This window comes from Prinia subflava, chromosome 6, assembly GCF_021018805.1.
Source record: "Prinia subflava isolate CZ2003 ecotype Zambia chromosome 6, Cam_Psub_1.2, whole genome shotgun sequence".
Lineage (NCBI taxonomy): Eukaryota > Metazoa > Chordata > Aves > Passeriformes > Cisticolidae > Prinia > Prinia subflava.
In genome coordinates this window covers 22,991,816-23,007,488 of record NC_086252.1, presented here as the reverse complement: position 1 = coordinate 23,007,488, position 15,673 = coordinate 22,991,816, and the positions used below count along the sequence as shown (strand labels likewise).

At 39.7% G+C, this 15,673-nt stretch overlaps 2 protein-coding genes across 4 annotated transcripts in view; both read right to left on the bottom strand.

The window, feature by feature from the left end:
* Positions 1-2,100, bottom strand: part of PLA2R1 (phospholipase A2 receptor 1) — a 39,586-nt gene extending 37,486 nt beyond the window's left edge. Inside the window, exon 1 of the mRNA XM_063400668.1 lies at positions 1,556-2,100. Within this exon, the coding sequence (XP_063256738.1) occupies positions 1,556-1,670 (115 nt within the window). The 5' untranslated portion in view covers positions 1,671-2,100. The remainder of the gene's footprint in view (positions 1-1,555) is intronic.
* A 4,259-nt stretch (positions 2,101-6,359) lies between these two features.
* The window catches only part of ITGB6 (integrin subunit beta 6), a 33,696-nt gene continuing 24,382 nt past the window's right edge, over positions 6,360-15,673 (bottom strand). For all 3 annotated transcript variants that reach the window (XM_063400667.1, XM_063400665.1, XM_063400666.1), the window contains exons 14-16: positions 13,854-13,973; positions 11,224-11,390; positions 6,360-9,932 (exon numbers count right to left, since the gene is read on the bottom strand). In XM_063400667.1, coding sequence (XP_063256737.1) covers positions 9,831-9,932; positions 11,224-11,390; positions 13,854-13,973 — 389 coding nt within the window. In that variant the 3' untranslated portion in view covers positions 6,360-9,830. The remainder of the gene's footprint in view (positions 9,933-11,223; positions 11,391-13,853; positions 13,974-15,673) is intronic.

The following is a 15,673-nucleotide window of genomic DNA, read 5'->3' as shown; positions in this document are numbered from 1 at the left end:
TCTGTGAAGTTTTGCAGTTTGTTCTGGTTTCACCCTTCTTATCCAACCCAATCCTCCATGGGCACCTTAGGTGTCTCTAGCTACCTGGCCAGAAAGAGTTTCTGCCTTCTCATGCCAAGGATATGTCTTTTCCACAGCAGTCTTATCTTTACTGACCAGAAAATACACTGTTAATTTGCCAGATAACTAAAAACTGGGATGTTAGCACTAGTAAACACTGATTAATGAGGTTAATTCACCAGGACACTGGGATTCACGTGTAGATTGTGAGTTTGACTAAGTTTACCTATATCCACAGCACAACCCCTCTCCTGGGGTGGGGGGAGCAAGAACACCACCCAAAGGTGGAGGATTCTCAGCCTTTGAAAGCCTTTATCTGTAAGGCTCTTAAGAGTTGCAGTGAGAGCTAAGAAAAGATAAGGTTCTTTTCCAGTGTACATGAATAACCCATCTGGATGATCTCTGTAAATAACGTCCCTTTTTCATTCTGGGGCAACTTGTGCCAAGAACAGCCAGACCATAATTCTTGAGCCCCCTTCCAAATGTGGTTTCCATTCCCCACACACAAAATGCAATTGCCAAGAGAGCTGTGCTGGCCTGAAGATTGCCAGGAAACAGCCAGCTCACCGCAGAAGTAAGACATGAGAGATGGCAGGCTCAGTGACAGCTCCAGCTCAGCTCTGTCTTCAAGCGGGGCAGTGAGAGAACTGGAGCAACATCAAGCTTGGGAATGCCTCCAGGCTCACCTCCTTTCAGCTTGCAAAGCTTCACCATCCATTTCACAGCTGCTCACATAGATGGGTTTTGTTACAAAGCTCCTGGTGTCAGGGAGAGGTCTGTGCCCAAAGTTCTGCAGCTGAAGAGCTGCGATGGAGCTCTGTGGCCCCAGAGGACTCAAACAGTAAAGAAGATAGCTTTAGATGCTTTAGAAACTGAATGGGTGAAGGGAAGTCCTTTGAGCAGATCCGCTTCTCCACATCCAGGCCCCTCCGCACAAGGACAAGGTGACAAGAAACATATTCCCAGAAGCGAATCGTGAAGCTGGTGTGCAGCCCCAGATGAAGAGCTAATTGCTGACCAGTACCTCCAAGTTCCTGTTTACTTGGGCTCCACACAGCTAATCGGGAATAAACAGCTAATAACAAAACTAGGCGAACAAGATATCTTAATTTCCTTCCTCCTCACCTCCCATTTCCTTCCCTCCAAAAAAGCAGTGAGAATTACTTATGTGGTAATAAAGAAAGTAACTGGGATTTACTGGAAATGAGAAAAAAACCGTCCCTATTCTCCCCGGGTGCACGTAGGACCGCAAAGGGCAGCGGAACAAGGAGCAGTGGGGGGGACGCGAAGCGGAGCCAGCGGGGCAGGTCCCAGGGGCTCCGCGCCCGCCCCCGGCCCTGGCCCCGGAGCGCTCGGAGCCGCCGGGGCTCGGGGAGCCCTGCGGGCCCTCACGGCGGCACGGGCTCGGAACGCCCGGGGCCAGGGGCTGGCTGTGCCCGGGAGCCCGCCCGCCGCGCCGCTCCCCTCCCCCGGGCCACCCCGAGGCGTCACTCACTCCGCAGGGAAGGCACCGCGTCCCGGCCGAGGGCGGCGGCGCCGCGGCCGCCCAGCAGCAGCAGCAGCAGGAGGAGGAGGCAGCCGGCCAGGAGCCGCAGCCGCACCGCCGGCATGGCCCCAGCGCTGCGCCCGCCCGCGGCCGCCCCGCTCCGCTCCGGGCCGGAGCCGCCGGCCCTGCCCTGGGGAGGGCAGAGCGGCGATCCCACCCCGGCGGCGAGGGAGGGGCGGCCCCGGGGGGCGGCCCCGGGCTCCCCCCGTGAGGTGCGGGAGGGCTGAGGCGGAGGTCGCGCCGGGAAGTGCCGCTCATGCAGCTCGGGCCGTCTGCCCACGTCAGAGCTGTGGATTCAAGCGGACAAAATACTCCGTAATAACCTTATTTTCCGTCTGAAAACACCTTTCTCTTGCCTGCACCCCAAGTACTTTCATCTTTAAAAGAACCAGAATACACGTGGGGGCGCTGGCGATGGGAGGCCACAGTCCGTGTTCCCAAGTTCGCTGTTCTGTACCTGAACATCCCCACTGTCCCAGACCCCACTCGGGGACCTGTGCTTTCAGCTAGGTCATCTTTGACCTCAAAGTCATTTTATGTTTTGGCATGGCGAAAAATAATTGCCATCTTCCATTTTGTTCATTTCTGTCTCCAGTCGAATATTTGCAGGAGCTGACCCCCTTGGGCTGAGTTTGAGTCTTGCAGAAAGTCAAAAGCAGAACCTCTTGGTTCTAAATAAAGTAACTTTACGGGAATCTGCAGGACCATTTATTTTTAATCTGCAAAAAGAATATTTCTGGTGTGTTCTTTATGCATAGCAGAAAAATAAGTATATGAACATGTACATAAGTGTACAGAAAAAAAAATAAATGCAGTGTTGGAATTGAGACTGTTCCCCCCGTGATGGTCTACTTCAATCATGATAGAAGGATGGAAAACGAGCCTCTGGGCTTGGGGTAATGTCTTTCTCGTCGCTTGGTAGAAGGACTTGAGGAGCAAGAGAAAAAAAAACACTTAGAAAGAAGTAGAAAGTGGAGGAGCTTCTCCCCATTTAACAAATGATAAAAGTGTCTGACAGAACAAACAACAAAAAATACTGCTGCAAAAGCTGGTCTAGAAGTGACCTGACTTTGCAAGACAGAAGGGTTGTGTGTGGTGTACCTCTTCTCAGGAAAGCTGCAGCCCTCTGAAATTTGCAGATTCTGAAAGAGAAGTTTGTTAATGAGCCATTTATGAAAATCTGGCCATTGAGACCTGTCTACATCTCTTCAGAAGTGTTTGGCCACTGCTTTGAGTACTGAGCTTCACAAAAAGGGCTCTCTTGCTGGATCACACTGAGAAGTTCAGCTCTGTTCATGATGTAACATTTAAAACATTTAGAACATTTAAAAATAATGGTGCCAGAGAGCAAAAATGAGGCTGCTGTTGGAAGGAGTCCCACTTCAACTGGATTTTTCTGCTTATTTCAGCAAGATCAAAGTAATCACATTCTGGTTGTGTATTCCTAATAACTAACTTATCAAAGTATTTTTGTAAATATTTTGCTAAATGCAAGTTAACAACTTATTAATTCTAAGTAGTTTGCTATTTTTTCTTTGCTGTTCAGTTCTTACTCTTTGACTGAAAAATTTTTTACTGTCCTCAATCTATTTTATTCTGAACAAACTGGTAAATCCTTTCTAGTGCAGCTATAGTTATACTGACCTGTCTGTTTATAGCTAAGGTATACTTACTTATTTACAATAATAAGATGTCTTGGCTGGCATGGTGGCTTGTAGAAACAACAAGATTAGCAACATTTTCTGAATTAAACTCGATGGCAATTTGTAATACCTTGCTCATTAAATGGTATAACTTTCCAATTTTGGGGGGTGGGAGATTTTGGTTTGAAGCTTTATCTGTCTTCTTTGAGGCATTTGCTGTAGTGACTTGGCTCCTTTATTTTATTTTCTGTCTGGAACCCACTTTCTGTAAATGTTTTTTTCTTTATTTCTTTGTTAATGGCCTTTTCTCTTCCTTTTTGTGTATACACCTATCCACATGTGTATGTATATATGTATATATAAATATACACATATATATACACATATGCACTGGTTTGAGCTGATCTGCCTTTTGCCATTTAGGTGCTCTACACAAATGTTCAATTCCTTCCCCTATCTCTTCTTAGAATTCACCTTCTCTGTGAGATCCATACAGAAATATGAATCCAATGCCTGTTCATGACCTGCATCCACAAATAAAAGCCATCATTAAATTCACACTAATTCAATTTGCTTACAGACCCATTGCTTTTGCAAGGCACACACACAGGTCCAGTGTGTTGTGTGTTCAGCACCTCCTTACACAGTAATTTCTGTGCATAATCTGGAGCCTGAAGACAGGTCTCATTTTTTCCCCAATCAGCCAGAATGGGAATAACAAACCAGAGAATACCCAGGAAGAAAAAGCCCAAAATTCCTTGCATTAGCAGTGCCCAGCAAGCAATAATATCTTTTTTGGAGGCATTGTCCTACATCTTGCTTGGATCTGAAAAGTGACAGTTCCCGGGCATCACAAATCCACTCCCCAGTTTGCATTCTCCTTCCCTGTCACTTAAAAGTTTTGCTGCTTACCCCAGAGACAGAACTACTCTCATTTGTCAGCTCTACCAGTCGTGTTGCATTTGGGTACAGTCACTACAGGCACTGCTCCCACATTCCCTACCTCCTCAGACACATCCCAGCCATAACCAGTGACACCTGACACATCCCAGCCATGACCAGTGACACCTCACACATCCCAGCCATGACCAGTGACACCTGACACATCCCAGCCATGACCAGTGACACCTCACACATCCCAGCCATAACCAGTGACACCTGACACATCCCAGCCATGACCAGTGACACCCTTTTTCCTTTCAGCAGCCCCACCTGTGTGTTTCTGTCACACCACTCCAGTCTCCCATGCTCCCAGGTAACTGCTGCTGCCACCAGGCTCTGCAGTGTCTGTCCCTGTCAGCTCCCATTGGGTAACACAGCCTTACAGAACAGCCTGTACTGGCCACTTTCAGGTCAAGTCAAATCCCCAGCTGTAAATTGCCAGTTTTATGTTCATTAGTTAGAATGTGTTTTTCTTCCTAAATGTCACTTCTTAGTTTTATTTGTTAGCTAGTTAGCTTCCGGCTAGAAACGTCTTTTTTAGAGTGACAAATTCTTTTAAAGGGTGACAAGAGCATTACTATGAGTTTATGCTTCTAAATTCTGCTAAAAGACATGAAATGGAGAGAGTTACTATCTGTGTGGCTCTTACTGTGCCACATAAGCCATTTCCAGGTGAATCCTTACTTTTGCAAGTCCTCCATCCCTCTTCCCCCAGTAAATGCTCACTTGGCTTAAGTCTAGAATAGTTTGTTATAGTATGTGATTTAATAATAGGTAGAAATTTTACTTCTACTATAAATCTAGCATGTCAGGGTGGCTGTTGACTGGCAGTTATATCAAATTCAATAGCAGGCAGATATTCACGTAGTTAATTTGCTACAGCATTATGGGAAAAAAAATTCCAATATTTAAATACTTGCCATAAAACATAAATTGCTAATGGGGCCACAACTGCCTCTGGCCCGTCTCTCTTTGTTTCTCAAAGCCTTTCTTCATCTTATCCTTTCCATCCTTGAGATCCTGTACCTGCTGTGTCAGTCATCCTTCAGTGTAACACAGTCATTCTTTTGCCATTCTTGTTAGTACTGTTGCTGTGAAATCAATAGAAGAATGAAGTTTTGTCACCAAAAGAATGCCGAATGTGTTCCCAAAATAAAGCTATTAATATTACCCTCTAGATTTACTAGAAGACTGTGAACAACTCAGGAAGAACACACAACCACTAACAAAGTACTATCAGTCAGTTGGAAAAAAACTTGACTGGGTGTAACACTTGGAACAAATATATGTGCTTGCAGAAATTCTAAGGCATAAATGTTTGTTCAGTGCTGACATGATTTCACAGGTTGGGAGAGGGTGTGCCTTTGCACCTTGTACACTCCTTTCCACAAGAGCTGATCATGTTCTCTCAGCCTTGCTTACATGCTCCAAAATTAGACTCCAAATCCCACAGCTAATATAAAAACACTTACTGTGTTCATTAGAGAATAAATCCATGAGGAAACCCAAAAAAATTTTACTTTGCCTCTTTCTTTAACTCATTTCTTCTCAGGTGAAATAACCCTTGCATTAGATATCTTACTTTGTCTTAAATAAAAATGAGTCGACAGATTTTTTACTCTCTTCAATATTTTGCTTTCTGTCACATCAGATATAGAATCAGTTTCATACTTGAAATTTATGAACAAGAATTTAAGAAAGGACTAAAGAGAAAATATGCAGTTTGCTGTGTATTTCCAAAAATATGTTGCTGCTGTTACCCTGACAGAATGGGTGGATTTTTAGCTTTAAGCAACTTGTGCAATTTAGGGATCTGTATGAAAAAAATCATAGAATGGTTTGGGCTGGAAGAGAACTTAAAAATCATCTAGTTCCAAAAGAAAAAGAATTACATATGCCACCAATCAGTGTTCCAGAAATAGGATGCTTGCAACATTTGTCCATTAAGGCATTTCCTTGAAAAGTAAAAGGATCACAAATGAAAAAAATCTAGACATTAAATTTCATGTGCTGTCTTTTAAAAGTGAGGAGGAAAGTAATTTCTAGGGCATACCAAAGCATGAGAAATTTGCTAAGATTTGTGAAATCATGTGAAAACAGTGATAAAGACACATGCCAAAATGGAAAATGAGAAATGAACAAAAAGAAACTGTATTACAAAATGACTCAATTTTACAATATTTATTCAAGGTCAAATAACTCTTTTTTTACACAAACAAGTTGAATGATTTACTGGTTTCTTTCAATAGATGAAGCTAAAAATTGTCTCTTCTTTTTATATTTAGATTGTTTGTGATAAGTTTAGGGGCAATAACTTCATTATACACACTGCAAAACAAACTTTAACTTCTACATAAAGGCAGATGAGGCATGGAGAGTATTGCACTTGACACCCAAATCTTGTATCCCAACTCATTACTCAGTAGTTACATTACAAAACAAACTTGAATGCAATCTGGACATTTACAATACAAATTTAACACGCACCTTTATAAATCAAATGAAAAATTATCCATTTAACATACATTAATGAAATTACTATTCTATAGGGTGTATGGGACATACAAATACCATAAAATTGCTAAAGATTATTCTTCTATTCAATTTAACTCATTAGTGAATAGAAGTATTACTACTAAAAATGTGTTGGCCACTCTCAAGGTCCAGCCTCAGGTCAAAACAGTGTTTGTGAAAACAGCAGAAAGACTTTTTCATCCCACTTACCACACACAAACTCACTTATAGCTTGGTGGAGAAAAAAATGTAAAAAGAGAAAAGTATGAACTTTAATACAAATTCTACAATATGAAAATTATATAGCTAACATAAAGGGATGAATACCACTTATTTCTAGAGTGAATGTCAAGTGAAATCTTCAAAGTTCTTGAAATCTGGGAGTTTAGTCAAAAATTGTTATCTAAATTAATGCTGTTAAAGGATGGCTCATATGTATGAGTCCAGTTATTTAATATCCCTCAATAATAGAGAACTTCCTCACCAAGTCCTTCTATTTTCTCTCTTCTGATAAATTCTTGATTTTTTGAGTGATTTTCATCCTGACAAATTGGAAGGTGCATAGAAAATTTATAGTACAGTCAGTTACAGCAGGGAGATTGCAAATCATCCTGCCTTGCTCCTGTACATCTTTGATAATTTGGAGAGAGATTGTTAGGAGGAGCTATTGGACTGCAAACAAATTAGATCTCTGCTGACGATCAGAAGACACAAGTGATGGGAAGAGGGTGGGAAGGTTTGTGAAATGAGATCTCCTGTAGAAACACGGAATGTAGAGCACCAAGCATTTGATATGAAATGCAAACACCACTTTGTAATTAACATTTGGAGGCTGAGATACATTGGGATATTGAAATGGGTGGCCTAGAGGAGAAAGGCTTTCAACCCTAATACTGAGCAGCAAAATGAGATCTCAGAAACAGAACATAAAAGGTATTTAGTAAACAGTATAGATTTTTATTACTTGAAAAGTAAGTGAGAAACAAAGAGTAACAGATAACCTACATGGGTGAAATCCAGATTTCCCTAGTCCCTTAGGCAATCCCATCCAAGTGGAATCTGAGCAGATTCAGGGGTCAGCTTTGGCTCTGTGAGTTTATCCATGTGCCAGGGAAATGGGATTTGGTCCCACATGTAACTTGCACTGACATCTGTGGGAGCCTAGTGGCTGGAAGGGCCACAGATGTGAGCCTTTATCTGTGCAGTTTCCACTGTGAGAGGAGCAGGGGTACCAGAGCACAGACACGAATCCCTTCCAGTTTCATTGCGGCCATCACTTCGTCACACTGCTGTCATTTTGTACCCAAGGCATGGTTCTGGCATCACCATCTTTCCAAAGGCATCTGAAACTATTTCTCTTTGCACAGATATATGTACCATAGGTTCTAATTCACTAATAGACAGTATGAACCTGTTTGTTTAAACAAAACAATCTTTGTAAACGAAAACTAATAGTTTCACTGAAACTAGATCCACATCTGTAGCCATTGACTCCAGCAGGCTTTGGATCAGGCCCTAAAACAGGCATGGGTCAGAGCTAGCTAATTTCCCAGTCTCAATCCCAGGAATTGTGGAGGATATGGAGACTGAAGGTGCACAGGCTTGGTAAATATTTATTACAAAATGGACATCAACTTTTTCAGATAAATACATTTTCAGGTCAAATTCCCTATTTACCTCAGGGAATGTACATGATCATTTGTAACAGTGTCAAAGTACCTTTGATTTCTAAGTCTTCTTTTCTAAGTACCTTCATATGTACATTTTGAACATCCATTTCAGAGTAGCAACAAATGCAGCTGAAAAGTGATATTAAAATGTAAAGTTCATTATTATTACCTTAAAACAGCCCAATGTTGTAATTTTTCTATGCCAGCATGTTAGCTACTTTTATAATTACTTTATGCAGTGCTATGCATGCTAACAGATTACGATTCAAAAATTTATGGCGAGTCATTTATAATTAGCAAAAATGGAGATTTAAAATTCCTCATTAACATAATAGAAATGAATGTGAAGTGAAAGTCATAAATCTGTTTGTTGTTTAGTTTGGGGAAAAAAACCAAACCAAACCCAACACCAAACAAACCAGCCCCAAAGTGCTGTATAAGTTATTACACACAAGAATAAGCAGTTTGGCTGCTGGGTTTTGAAAGAACCTCTCAATTTTTGGCCATATCAACAAAAGAGTACTGTCTTTGTGTGTGACAATAAAACTTTTATGTAAACATTTCTGCATGTAAAGGGCTCCTGAGCCACCTTTGTGATGGTCCAGCATGGGAGGTGTATTGTGAGTACCCAAATCATTTACAGGATGTAAATGGTGAAATGGAGTTCTGCTAATCCTCTGGTTTAAAAGTGTGTCTACTGGGGTCTCTAATTTACAAATATTTACCTTTTTCTCTGTGTCCTTTTTACTAGAATTTAAAAGAAAAAAACAAACAAAAAAAGCAGTCTGCCTGGAACAGAAAACAACTGCAAGTGAATAAGGCTTGTTTGGCTTGATTTAACTTTTCCTGAGATAATCTCAGTGCCTAGGTCCTTTAAGAACATTATCAGAGAACAAATGTTTCTGGATAACTTACATTTACCGAAGACAGGCAATATCACTACTTTTTTTCTAGTGAGAAACTATTCAGTCACACAGATGATTATGAGAAAGCTCAATCCTCAGTGGTTTAAACTGCATTCATGAAAAAAAAAAATTCTAAGTTTAAACCAGCTCATCAAATAGACTGATACAAATACATTCCTAAACACTAATTTATGGGATTGTGTGTATGAACAAACTAGTATAAAGTTCATTGTATATATCTAATTTAACAAAAAATAAGCTTACATGATAATTTATAATCCTCAGTATTAAAGACAAAATTAAAGTTATTTGTGGTGACATTTTTTTTAAGATGGGGGCTTTAACAATAAAGGATCATTTAAAAAAATATTTCTACTAACCTTTACTACTAATATGTTATCTTTATTTGTCCCAACACAAGATATATACTCCCTAACAGAATGGTTATACCACCACAACTTGCAAACAAATATCATGTAATCAGCTGAGAAGAAAGAAGTTTTGGGTTAGATTTCCTGTCAGTAAAACTAAGTTTGTAGTGTTGGAGGTGCTAATAGAAATCTGTAGCCATGGGCCTTTTATGCTTATCTTGGTTCTTATAAGTCACATTTTTAAAAGTGGTTGTTGAGCCTCTGTACAGTGGATTTGTTTCCTAAAAAACAAAAAACAAACAAACAAAAATTACCCAAACAGAAACAGATAAATGGGAGTCACACAATGTTTGTATAGAATTAATGTTTTATCTTTGAGGACTTTAGAATAACTTTCAGTAGCTTACTTATGTTCCAAACCACAGAAATTCAGACTGATCTGAATTCAGGCAGCACAAACCAGCCTGGGGTCAGGAACACCCTTTCCTTCATATCAGTAATGCACATCATCAAACAATATCTCATCAAATGTCCAATACAATTTGTGTATCAAATCTGGTAGTTGGGCCATCATAAAACCACAGAGAGTGTCTCAGCACTTAGATGTGACTTGTCATGGTGCTCCTGCCACATACAGCACCTACTGTGTGCTGGGAGAAGGGTAAGTCTCATCTGAGCTTTTCATCCTGGCCTCTCATCAATCACTTCCTATCCTTTCCTCTTGTGACAGAAAAGAAAATTAAAATGCTTCTATCAACTGTGTCCTTCCTTTCCCTCTTACCATACCTAGCTCTCCTGGAGGATCAAGAAAAACATGCTCAGGTAGCCTTGTCTGTAAGTCAGTGATTTTTGCCAGGTCAAAAGCTGAAAGGCTGACAGTGCCCATTCTTGGAAAAAGTTGCAATCACAGGACTTTGTAGGAGAATGGAGCCACGTGAACACTTTGCCTGTCCTCCTGACACCCGCCAGAAATGCTTACTCAACATGCTTTTTTTGAAAAGATCCTCAGAACTCCCAAAGCTTTTGCAAAAGGGCAAAAAAGTCAAGGGCAGAAAAGAAAGAAGAAAAGGGAACATGTGGTGTAAGCTTACATTAGATGCCCAGAGCTATAGATAGAAAACAAAGCCTGGATTTCTCTGTCCTTTCCCCTACACTTGGGACAGTTGCATTCACTCCTCAGTGGGAGTGGGCTTGGATCAAGACAGAGGCCAGGAACAACCTCCCTTCCCTAAAGCTCTGTTCCTGGGCAGAGTGGTGCGCCTTGGATAATCATACAGGTAGACAGCATTGTTAGGATTAATCAAAGACTGGCTACGAATTAAAAACAATAAAAAACCAGTTATCTACACTTTCTGACATGTGGAAGAAACTAAACTAGGAGATTAAACACTAGATAATTTTCATCCATTAAAGAATCATAATTTTACTTTATAGAGTACTAAATGTGGCAAAAACCTACCAGCAAAATCTGTCCATTAAAAGAGCAAAATCAAGACCCATAATTTTAAAGGCAGTTGTGCATCATGTAACCAAACTAAAGAACCTTGTATAAAATCAACTTATTTCACATACCGTTTGCCATTTAACTTTTGATTTTTCTGCTTCAAACTTGGCCACCTCTTTTCGGTCTTGAACTGACACCAGTAGTTTCCATATACAAAGTAAAACAATGCCAATGAGAAGGATGGCAAGGGTGACACCCACCACTATCATTGGGATATTTGGATGCTGTGCACAATCTGTGGAAACAAAACCAGTTAGACTGTGGATAACCAATCGATAAATTTTAGGCAATAAAAAACAGCCAAGAGATGTGCTGAGATTCTTGTTTGCCATGAGCTGGGCATGCCTTTTTCTTGAAGTTCAAGTTATTTTTCTCCTGCTAGCTTGCTAAAGGATTTGTGAAACCAGCTGAAAATTATTGCATTAAAATGTTTAAAATTTATTTGCTAACTTACTCCACTGCTGTTTTATTATGACAATTAGCTGCTGTTGGATACAGACACAGATTCTGAAAAGTCAGAAAATTGTTTTCAAATCTGTTTCAATATAATTATAAAAAACTGGGCTGAGTTGACAAAATTATGAGTTTTACAATGTTATGGCTGAAGCTCTAGTTCAATTAACTAATATTCAGTGGGTTGCAGAAGAAAAGATTCAAGTGAGATCTATGTCAGGGTAAAGTCACCAATGCTATTAATAAAATAGAGGAAACTATATTTCTCTCATAAAAACAAGGAGGAAAAAAATCCTTCAGATTTGTTGAAAATGTTGGACTGGGCATTTGGAAAGAATTTTGCATTTTAAGTTCTCTGATAAATTTTATGATAAAATATTTCAGAGAGCCAGAATGAAAACTGAAATTGTTGCTTCACCAAAACCCAAAGAAGTTAGATCCTTTTAATATTAGAAAGTACTGTCTATAAAAGTTGGTGAACACTACTATTTTACAAAATTTTCTGCTGAACCAAGGTTTCAGAACATTAAAAAAAAATCATTTCAGTTTGGCTTGTCTTACATGACTGCATTTCACATTCTGTTTTTGTTTGATGGCCTCAGTTAAATTCTGAGGGGCTCTGGTTTGAGCAGTGGGCTGGTGTTCTGGCTACTGGTGCCACATTGATTTCAGTTCCATGAATGAAATTGTGTTTCTAGAGAATCTCTTGAGGTCTCATCCCGGTTCACATTTTAAGGTCCAGGAGCAGAACAGCAGATGAGAGTGAAACTGGTTATTGTAGTGTTGTGGAAGGGCCATTACACAGAGATCAATGAAATGTGCCTTCTGTAAGACTTTCTTTTTTTTCCTCCAAATCTACTCAAAATGCATAATAAAATGTTTAATAAAAGATAAAATTTTACCTTTAAATTCTGGAATCTTAGGATTAGGGGTGTAGTTTAAGAAGTGTCCTTCTTTAGTACTACCTTTGTTACAAGAACCATTGCTATACAAAACCAGACGAATATTCTTATGGCAGGAGCTGCTGCGCTTTTTTTTTTTTTTTTTTTTTTTTTTTTTTTTTTTTTTTTTTTTTGTGTGTGTGTGTGTGTGTGGTTTTTTTTTGTGCAGTAAAATCAATTTCATTCTCACATAGTTTTTAGAGAAAGGCTACACAAAGGCTTAACAAAATAAACTCCCTTTGTGGAACGAGAAGGAAGTTACAAACTTTATGCTTTGCCTAAAACATAACTAATATTTATTATGAAGATGTCTTTATTTCCTGGAAGAGAAACTATTTGGCTGCTGAAAAAGGGTTTCTGTGTTCTCTCCTGTCCTATCTGATTAAGAGATTTAATGAAAAATCAGTAGTGAAAGAGCTGTAAATTAAGAACTAATGTTAAATGGAGGGACATAAAGAGATCTGTTCTCTATCTAATTGTTTTGCAAAATATTCAGACCTTAAAGGGAGCTGGAACCATCTCGCACGAGGATGGGCTGGGTGAGTTGGGGTTGCTCAGCCTGGAGAAAAGAAGGCTTCAGGGAGACCTTGGAGCACCCTCCAGTGCCTAAAGGGGCTACAAGGGAGCTGGGGAAAGACTTTTTACAAGGGCTTGTAATGACAGGACAAGGGGCAATGGCTTTAAGGTGAAAGAGGGTAGGTTTGGATTAGAAGGAAATTCTTTACTCTTAGGGTGGTGAAGCACAGGAACAGGCTGCCCAGAGAAGCTGTGAATGCCTCAACCCTGGCAATGTCCAAGGCTGGGTTGGATGGGGCTCTGAGAGTGGCACCCCTGCCAGTGGCAGAGGGCTTGGAGCTAGAGAACTTTTAATGACTGTATGATTCCATGATACTGCAACATTTAAAACAATTATAAATATATTTTAGAATGTTGGTGTCCCAAATTAGACAGTTATTTGAACATTCATCTGTCTATGAAGTATATATAATTTCAAAGTGAATTATAGTTTTATCATATAATGCAAATGATGTTTGGTATCATCTTCTTAGAACTGCACTAGCTTTTGAAAAAATTAACTTACTCTTACAGCCCAAGGATCATTCTGCCCATTTTTCATGAAAGGCCAAGTATTTATGTCACCACAACATTAAATAAGTACTTGAGGAGCTCCTTAGCTGGGCAGAGAAGAGCTACAAACACAAGGAGGTGATGTGGCGCTTCAAAGAGCTCTGCTTCTAGATCACTAACCTTGTCTGTGGTTTTAAATCAGATTTCACCCACAAAACCCAATATTCACTGCTTACCTTTCCGTTCTATGCTGTGAATGACTGTCCTTCCTTGTTCATCCACAGCCAGTAGAAATGTGGTTATACATTCATTTTCCCCCTGCAAAGAGCAGGAAATGGATTTATCCTCTGAATAATCTGCGGAGGGAAGGAAAAAAGTAATTCATCAGATCAAATGAAATTTAACCTTTAATAACCAGAGAGACTGCTGGCATCATGTTTGTCACAGCCTTCTGCAGATGATAAAAGACTGAAAGACAAAAGCAGAAATGCTCTCAGAATTTCTACTAAATTGAATGGCTTTTCTTCCAATCCAAATTTTGTTTAGTTTCTGATTTTTCACTTATATCCACATGTTGTCAATCTACGCTGACCATCTAGTGCACCTTGCTGCTTTAGTGTACCATGAATTTCAATGAACTGCAAGTGCTTCCAAGGCTCTTAACTGTCAGCTGTCTAGGAAATGTAATAGCCCCAAATTACAGGACAAAGTAACCAGTGGAACAAAGTATGTTCCTTTGGTTTGCAGCTATGGTTTCCTGCCACCTCTAGCTCATGTTTCAGAAGTAGATATGCATCCATCAAGCAGCCATGGATGCTGTTAAAAGGGCTGCCATTGATTTCCTACAAAATAGGCCCCTCAAAGGTCACTGTGTGTCCAGTACTGTTGCGACAGTAAATAAAGATTAATGACAGAAAACTGCCATTCTGAGATTTTTCTGTAAGGGGATTCCAGATGAGGCTAATGAAGTGACCTGAGATGAGAGTCTGACCCCATTTATTCCTCCCTCCATTTACTGCTGATTATATGAAAATTTAATCCATTTTTTCTTTTCAGGTTAATCCTAACTGAGGAGCTAAGAAAAAATCATACAAAAGGAACAGGACAGAAGGAAGCTGACTTTGAGGGACAATAAGACAAACAAATAAGGCAACCGAAAAGTGAGAGTACAAGTGCAGAGCCAGAAATGTCATCACTTGGAGTGTAACCATAACATAATATTTTAGAGAGAAAAAATACTTAATACCTGTGTGCAATAATACCTCTGGGGCTGAATGTTTATGTTTTCATATAGTCCATGATCTGACTATCACTGGAAATCTAGGTATGCTTTTCAATAAATTTGAGTCAAATTTCTTAGGATTTATTTTTAGAAGAAAAAAACCCAGTAGGCTTCTCAAACGTTTCTTTAAAGTAATTGTCACTGACCATTATTTTCTATCCATTCAAAATTCTCACTGACATTTTATAAGCAATGCTAAAATCTTAAAGTCCTCAAACTTTAATATGAAGAGTAATTGAATAGAAATCAGACAAAAATAGAGCATTTAAAAGAAATGTACACTACGTTTTTTAAAAAGTGCTTGCTCTATATTTTCTTTCCTATATTGCTTATTATCATAAGATTTGGTCTTATAGAAAATACTATTAAACACCACAGAAAATATGGAAGTATTGAATACTCTCCAGTCCTTCTCTCTGCTTGTTATAAAAAGAGAGTCTTAGCTGGTTGGATTTAAATGGAAACCTGCTCTTGATTTTAGTCTTGTATTTAACCTGTTGCTGCTCCTTGGTGCCAGAGGAATGTGTTATCTACCAAGGGAACAGGCAGCCTAGACCTGCTGATTTAACAAGATTTGGTTTTCTTAGAAGGGCCACAAACTGCAGACTTATGGCTCTTGTTGGCACACCACAGTTCCAATAACACTGTCAAAAGTTTTGCAATGTTTGTACTTTCCCAACTCTTTTAAGCAAGCAGATCCAAAATATTAACTTGCTTACGAAAAGGAAAAAAAGGAAAAAGGATAGTTGTTAGCTATTCTGAAAATGGAGAAAA